Genomic DNA, 8231 nt, shown 5'->3' with positions numbered 1-8231 from the left:
TGCATGTTAGCCTGCAAATTCATGTCTAAAACAAGCAAATAACACAGAAACAAGCCTGACTTGCTTCATGTTAGCCTACAAATTCACATCAAAAGCAAGCAACAACACAGATACAGGAAAAAGGATAATCAAAGCCAGAGAGTTAGGCACACACAACACAAGATAAAGTAGTAAGTAACAAAGAGGGAGTATTAGTAAAGACACTTAATGCCAAAGGTTTAAATTAATAGAAATTGGTATTACGCCAGATATACAGCAGCTCAAACAAAGAGAGATCTACCAAGTTTTTTTTTTTTTTTTTCTAATTTCATTTTTTATTTGTTTTTTTTTTCCTTCTCAATGAGAACCCTGTCCATTCTCAACACCTAACCCATACAAGACACCTGCATACTTCTCCAAGGAGCCACTAAAGAAATTGTCCTTCAATTTCCTGAATGTACAGGAAGTGAGCAAGCTATCGGAACCGGCCTGATGGCAAATCCCAACCCTCTCGACCTCCAACAACTCGGCAAGCTTGTTCAAGCCTCCATGGAGGCTGTTGCAAAACTTCATGAGGTGTTTTATGTCGTACACAGTTGGGAAATACATGTTTATCAAATTGAAGAAGCCCACTTGTGTATCGGGCAAATCCTGACACGTCAAGAGCTTCAACAAGTACCCGAAATCGTAACCGCTGTGGAAAGTAACCCAATGAACGTTGTCATTCAAGACGATCCCGGAGGACATGAGAAGCTCCCCGAAACGGTGGGCGTCGATGCCGTTTTCGTTGTTCCTCTTGAAATCAATCCCGCTCTGCCGCAAGAGCTCGATGGAGTCGTTGGCGAAGACGTCCTCGTTAACGTTGAATTCGCGAAAGTTGAATTGCCAGATGCAGCACGTGCCGGATTCGTCGCCGCACGTGGGAAGGTTGCCGTGCTCGTCGGAGAAAGTGAGGCCCAATTGGATGAGTTTGAGCATGTCGACGTTGTCCTTTAGGGTTTGGTAATGGTAATCGTAGCTGTTCTTGAAATTCCCCACAGGTCGGAGAACGATCCCTGGAAACTCCGTGTCCATGGCGATGTAAGGGTAATCGTCCACAATTTCGCGAATCAACGCGAACTCCTCTTCCAGGTTATCGTTCCATACCTCGCGAATCTGGATCGAATCGCTTTTCGCTAATACCAGCGGCATTCCTTGCTGCAACCACGACAACAAATTTCAATTCGATTCAATTGTGATGCACGTCACACCAGATCTGTTCAAAATTATTAGACTCAATAATCATCATCCAATTGAATTGTAATAAGAAACTGAAAACAGAAAGGAATTATTGTATGATTCTGACCTCAGGTGAGGAAAGTTGGGAACTCAGAAATGAGGAGAGAGAAGGAAGAGATTTTTTGGGGAATGAAATCTCTCCCGTTCTAGGGTTTTCTTTTTCGTTTTGCTATGAAAAAGCGGGAAAGAAAAAAAAAATAGAGAGAGGGAGAAGGGGGCGAAAGAGGAGGAGCAAATTAAAATATTTTGTTAGAAATTAGTGGTCATGGAATTGGTTTTTTCTTTGGTTGCTCAACTTGTTTTGCTTTTAATGTATATTATTATTATTATTGTGGAAGAATCTGTTTGTTTGCTTCGTGGAAGCCATTCTTTCTCTAGAATTGTGTAGAGAGAGAGAAAAAGGAAAGCAAAAGTGGCCATGGAAAAGGATTTATCGTGTACATATTATAACAGTTGCTATTTGTTTTGCAATTTATGGATTAAGATATTTTTTAGAATGAAACAAAATATTTTAATGGTAAAAAATGTGTACACGAACACGATCTCTTTATCAAAAGAAAATTGTGTATGTCATCTCAGAATCCTTGGCTACAAAGTTTTCAAGTCAAATGGGTTGTTTTATCATTTTTTTTCACACGGTAAATTCAAATCTTCGGCTAACCCCAAAAAATTGTTGGACAATAGTATAAAAGAGAAAGCTGAAAAAAAAGATGATTGACAACTACCAACTAATGACACCCTACCAAATTTTACACTGTTTTAATTTGTTTATCATGTAATATGTTATAATTTTTAAAAAATATTAAATTAATTAAGTTAGTTGTTAGAAAAGATTAAGTTTGTATTTTTTATAAATAAAAAAATTGATAAATATTTCATCATATGATTTTATTTTGATCAATAATATGTTATTTAAAATATAAGTAAATATTTATTGTTGGATGGCATATCAATAAATATCGAATTCATGTGAAATTTGATAAATATGAATAGAAGGATAATATAAATCTTTCAATGATTGTGATTGTGTGTAATAGAAGAATCAAATTATATTGTGTTCAGTGTCACTTTAAAAATGTTAACTAGACTTATTATTATTTATTGATTTTGTTATCATATAGGACTCTAATGGACTTTGACTCATTATTTTATTTATTATTATTGTTGTTGGTTTTATTATTGTTATTGTTATTGTAAGTATTGTGATAATAGTAGTGATAATGGTGGTGAATAGTAGTGAATTAAATATATAATTGAAATTAATATTAACCTTTAAATTAAACACAATTAAATGGGCATGATTTAATGTAAAGGTTTATTAAACTAATTAAATGATAATAATATCAACATGTATAACACTTTTAGAGTTATACGGGTATATTTGATTTTTCTTTCATATCTATTTGTGTTTTTGTGATAAATAGTCTAAAAAAAATTGACAACAACATTCCATTGGATTAGAGAATAAAGAGTTACAAAAATGGTCGAACCCTTGTCCTTATAAGCTTTTAGCATATGTGGCATAACTTGAAAATTTGTATCATGCTTTTGCTCAAGATATTTCTATGCGATTAAAAGATTGTTAAGAGTGAGATATGTATTCCACTCACTTGACGAAGCTTAAGAAGATAAACATAAAACTTTCAAATGTTCAAAAGTTCATTTAAAAAGTTATTATTCAAAAACACACTTCTAGAAGCAATCAAAAAACTATTTACTTTTAACTTAAAGACTTAATATACAACAAAATATGTTTTTGTTATGTATTTGGACCAAAAAAAAATTATATACAACAAAAATATGTTTTTGTGTTGTGTTAATGTGACTTCACAATATATGACAAACACATTTTTGTTGAGGTACACAACATAAGTGTGTTTCCATAAGTGTTTTTTTTGTCAATTTTGTTTTTTTTATGGATAAGGGTAAACTTAGCAAAATTGAGGTCATTGTTTCCTACACTCTTTTCATAATGTTTTTTAACCTTCCTGAATGGTTATTTTGAAAGTTAAAAAAGAAGTGCATTCTGAAAGTTAATTTTACATTCCGAAATATACATTCCAAAAGGAAAAAGGAAGTGATGGAAGCAACATGGAGAGTGTAAGAAGCAATAACTCAAAATCAAATGAGTTTATAACAAAACCCTTGTGAAGGTCACCTTTGAGCCCAACTAGCACAAAATACACAACTCAAGCAAATTGAATATAAGTAGATGCAGGCCCAATAGAACCCAATGAGAACATGATTCTATGTTTCTGTTCAAACGACCATTTTATGTATCTGTTCAAACGCCCAACCCCTCCCTCTTTCCCCTTCCTCTTACCCGCGGCCCCTTTTTCTTACCCTCGTCTTAAATACACAACCATGATTCTATTATACCTTAATTGAGATACACAATAAATCACATTTTTGTTTGTATTTTTAAAACGAAAACACAAATTTATTGTGATATTTGTTGAAGTACACAATAAAATTATATTTTTGTTATATATATTTTTTTGTTTTTAAAAAATACTCAAAGGAAATACAATTTCAATGTGCATGTTGACAAAATATATAACAAAATCGTATTTCTGTTTTTATGATTTTTTTTATTAATCAAATGCAAGTTATCCTTTTTTTAAAGTAGTCAATTAATTGTGATGCAATTTACCATTTTGTAACAGTATTAGGTATTTTTAATTTAAATTAAATTGATTGTATACAAATTAAAGGTAATTAAATTAATTATTATAAAAATGACCTTCACTGATAGTAATAAAATCAATTAATGGTATTAATTTGATTACAATAAAAATAGTAATTTATGTCATATTTACTTTAAATTTAAATAAAAAGGTAATTTAATTAACAATGGATTTGTTTACCGTTAAAAAGGTAATGTATGTGATCATTAATATAATTTATATCAAAGTAAGAAAAGTAACCTATTTTTATAATTATTTTTCATGAAAAAAATACCTAACGATATATGCATACAAAATACTCAAGGGAAACATGTTTATGTATATAAAATCTAAAACAAAAATATGTTTCAGTTTTATATTTTATTATTACAATAAAAATACGTTTTCGTTATAGATATTGTACACGACTATACAACATAATCATAATTTTATGAAAATGACATTTTCAAAATAAATAAAAAAAGGTTCAGCCTCATGATAACGGCCATTAACAATGAGAATGCGTCAATAACAACTCTTTAAATATAAGTGGATGTAGGCCTAATAAAACTCAATTTCAGAGTTAAAGGGATATTTTAGTAAATAAAAAGCGAGATAGTGGCTAGGGTTCTTCTCTCTTTGGTTATAAGATTCTTTACTCACAAGTTCCTTTCTTAGCAATTGGTTTCAATGCAATCGTATTCATTTCACGAACATGATCTCCACATCAATAGAAAACTGTGTACATCATTTGAATCCTATGTGACAAAATAGAGGGATCAAATTATATAATGTGTTATTAGAACTTAGGAGTATGACTTCACCGTACACATTTAAAAGGTATTGCCATCGAGGATATTTTTGTTAATTTTGTTTTTGAAAAGTTTAGGGGTGACCTTAGTAAACATGGGTAGAGAATAAAGGCCTCATGAAGATCATCTTTGAGCCCAACTGTGCACAAGAGGCCCAATAGAACCCAATTCAGAGTTAATGGGACATTTTAGTAAATAAATAGTGAGGTAGTAGTTAGGGTTTTCCCTCTCTGTTCACAAGTTTCGTTTCCAGGTTTCGGCGCAATCGGCTTCTGCTTCAAGGTACCTTTCTTTCTCCCCCTCTATATGATTGTGCTTTTAAGCGTTACCAAATACTGAGTACACTTCAAATAATTTGTCTCTACTCTTGATCGTGCTAAATCCTTTTTAATTTTTAATTTTTGGGGTTTATAGTAAAAGATTTTAGGATTTTTTTTTATTCATTTGGGAAGACATTGGTTGTTGCAGCTTTCTACTGTTGAAATTTGGTGATTTCCCAATTTAATTTTAGTATAAGTCAATGCTGCAGCTGCAAAGTTGCAACTTTCGCTGTATCTTAATAAATAAAGGAAGCGTTTGCATGAACGTCTGAATGCTGATTCATAGCATACGATCTGATTCTCTGTGTTATTTTGTTTGTGCAGGAAGGAGAGCTTGTTATTCTCTATCAACAAGTAAAATGTCAGGGTATGATAGTTTTGCTTTCGTGAGTGATTGTATAATATAATGATAATTATTGGTTATGCTATCTGACCTTCATGGATGAAAATCTTGTTAGAGATGATATTTGTCTAAGTTACGAATTGCAATTTTAATCGGAGCCTGTGGATTTGGTTATAATTTGTTCTCTTATACTATGAAAAGGGTTGGTCCTGAATTCGCTTCTATTCAAATTGACTGGTTAGGGAATTGGATTTGAAAACCTTATTTATGGAGTGAAAAATGGTTATTTTGTGGGCCTTTAGTAAAAGTTGTTCTCATTATTCCGATAGTGTGTTCTAGTCATTGTGTTTCTCTTGAGAATAGTGTATCATTATCCAAGTATCAATTCATATATGGGTTGCTCTGTTCATGGTATTGTTATGCATTGTTTCATTTTTAGGAACAAATGAAAAAGAATACTTTTGTGTGCTGTTAGTAAAAGTTGCCCATATTTTTCTAGTGTGTTAGTCTTCGTGTTTATCAAGTATAAATTCTTATATGGGTGTCTTTGTTCATATTTTTCCCTGCAGTGAAGAGGGTGTCATTGCAGTTGAGCCAGCTGCTGCTGCTGCTGCCATCCCAGGCGAGCCAATGGATATCATGACTGCCTTACAACTTGTGCTCAGAAAATCTCTGGCTTATGGTGGTTTGTCGCGTGGCCTTCATGAAGGTGCAAAAGTGATTGAGAAGCATGCTGCACAACTCTGTGTTCTTGCAGAAGACTGTGACCAGCCTGACTATGTTAAACTGGTTAAGGCCCTTTGTGCAGAGCACAATGTTAGCCTGCTGACAGTTCCGAGTGCAAAGACCCTTGGAGAATGGGCTGGTGTAAGTGTCATTGACAGTAAACCTTGTTGATTTCATTCCTTTGGGGAATTTCATTTAATTTTTGTTGGTCAATATTTAATATTGATTATGTCATTGTTCTTGTGTTTTAATTCTGGTGGGCCTTCTCCCTGCAGTTGTGCAAGATTGATTCCGAAGGAAAAGCAAGGAAGGTTACTGGTTGCTCCTGTGTGGTTGTGAAGGTATGAAATGTGTAGAAATGAAAATGTTTGTTTATAGTGTTTTACAATGCATTGTCATTATTTAACTATTGGCTGCTTGCAGGATTTCGGTGAGGAGCATGAAGCCTATAACGTCGTTCTGCAGCATGTGAAATCTCAATGAGTTGCAAGATTCATAGATTTTATGCACTTCACATTTTCATTTTGGGTTATTCCTTGAGAATGAATTTTGCCTTGTGGCTGGATTATATCTACCTTGGGTTTTGATTGTTTAATATGACTTTGCCACATTCTCAATGTTGCTGTTACTTTTTTTTATCCTCTGATGCATTGCTGTGGCTCTAATTAGGAACTCTTGTTTCACATTAATCATATAAAGTAGAAGTTAAGAATTTGGCCCTTTATTTGGCATTAATGTTAATTCATGCGTTGCCCGTGAAAATTTTGGTCTGACTACTGCAATTTAATTTAAATAGTGATATTGTTTAGTTTGTACTTCTTGATATATGGACTGGATATTAAGTTTAGGGCGTTAATTTCACTACCACATATGCCGTCGAGGGTATGATATGTTAAACAGCTCTATGATTCAATATGAGGGGTAATCCTAGTGGCACATTTGAAATGATATATAATTGGAAGTAGGATTGGATTCATAGTGTCTTTTCGGTGTGGCTTTTGTACTTCTTTAGTTTTTGTTTTAGATTTTTAGTCAAAATCATAATCAAAAATAATTTGAAAGGATTGATGTGATTTTTTAAACTGTTTTAACCCGTTTATAATTTTATAACTAGTTTGGTTTGAAATCTAGTTTTTGAAAATAAGCTTTCGGCTATCTTGAACAAGAGTGTTTTTGGTTTACCTTGGTTGGAATAATTATCGGCTGGCCTCGCCTTTGTTATTTCATTCAGGGAAAATTTCGACTCTAGGAGCTTAGGTTTGGTAGTTTGTGTTGGAAAATTCGAGTACACCGTAGAAATTACTTACTAGGCCTACCTTAGAAATTAAAAGAGGAAGAGATTACGGCCATACGAAGAAAGTGTAAAACCTATGTACCGCAAAAGGTTATTTTTTTACACTGAGCACTGCAAAAGTGTTTTATCCAATTATTCAATGAAAAATCATATTGGAAATCACTTTTAATAACTATTTTAAAAGTAAATAAAATTATTATACATAATTTCTAATTAGTTGATCGTGAAATTTTTTTTTACACAATTAATATGTGTATTATTTACTAATGAAAATTTAGTCTGTTTAGGTAATATATATATATATGAGAGAGAGAAGAGGTTAACTTATTTTAAGGATAACTAAGAGTTGTTCTTTATTATAGTCGTTGATTTTTTTGAATCTAATAATAAAGATTAACTGTTTATTATAATAATTACATTTTAAGAAAATAAATAATGAAAATGAAAAGTAACTCTAAAATAGTCAATTTTAATATGATATTTTGATATTGCTAAGTCTCTTGACTTTGTTAAACCTTTATTATATTATAAAAATGTTTTAGTTTTAAATATCATAAGAGAATTTAGATAAGTGATAAACTTCGCATTTGGAATTTAATATTAAAAGAATTAAACAAAAATCAGTCATGAATTTAATATTATTAGATTGTACAAATTTCTTTTGTCGAAAAATTAAAGCTACATGTCTAATTTCAATTTCATTTTTTGACTTTCTTTTATATTTTATATTTATTAATTAACCAAGAGAAAATCATTCCTTTAAATTCACACAAATTCAAGATTCAATATTGATATCAACTTCCAATAAAAAAA

General features: G+C 31.8%; 2 protein-coding genes across 3 annotated transcripts; one reads left to right on the top strand and one right to left on the bottom strand.

Moving 5' to 3' along the window:
- Nucleotides 1–171: 171 nt before the first annotated feature.
- Nucleotides 172–1628, bottom strand: LOC114418061 (probable CCR4-associated factor 1 homolog 7). Of its 2 annotated transcripts, none has more exons than XM_028383210.1 (2): nucleotides 1325–1628; nucleotides 172–1176 (listed from the first exon to the last, which is right to left on the bottom strand). In XM_028383210.1, exon 2 carries the CDS (start codon nucleotides 1168–1170, stop codon nucleotides 337–339), a length of 834 nt encoding a protein of 277 aa, XP_028239011.1. In that variant the 5' UTR covers nucleotides 1171–1176; nucleotides 1325–1628; the 3' UTR covers nucleotides 172–336. The 2 variants fall into 2 exon arrangements, with proteins under 2 accessions (XP_028239011.1, XP_028239010.1); XM_028383209.1 differs by having other exon boundaries at nucleotides 172–1234; nucleotides 1325–1625.
- A 3241-nt stretch (nucleotides 1629–4869) lies between these two features.
- LOC114418060 (40S ribosomal protein S12-like) lies at nucleotides 4870–6865 on the top strand. Its single transcript, XM_028383208.1, has 5 exons — nucleotides 4870–5017; nucleotides 5380–5422; nucleotides 5968–6265; nucleotides 6400–6465; nucleotides 6548–6865. Exons 2-5 carry the CDS (start codon nucleotides 5415–5417, stop codon nucleotides 6605–6607), a joined length of 432 nt encoding a protein of 143 aa, XP_028239009.1. The 5' UTR covers nucleotides 4870–5017; nucleotides 5380–5414; the 3' UTR covers nucleotides 6608–6865.
- The last annotated feature ends 1366 nt before the right edge of the window (nucleotides 6866–8231 follow it).

Source organism: Glycine soja, chromosome 7, assembly GCF_004193775.1.
Source record: "Glycine soja cultivar W05 chromosome 7, ASM419377v2, whole genome shotgun sequence".
Classification (NCBI taxonomy): Eukaryota; Viridiplantae; Streptophyta; class Magnoliopsida; order Fabales; family Fabaceae; genus Glycine; species Glycine soja.
Note: the sequence above shows the minus strand (reverse complement) of the source record. Positions and strands in the feature narration are given on the sequence as shown.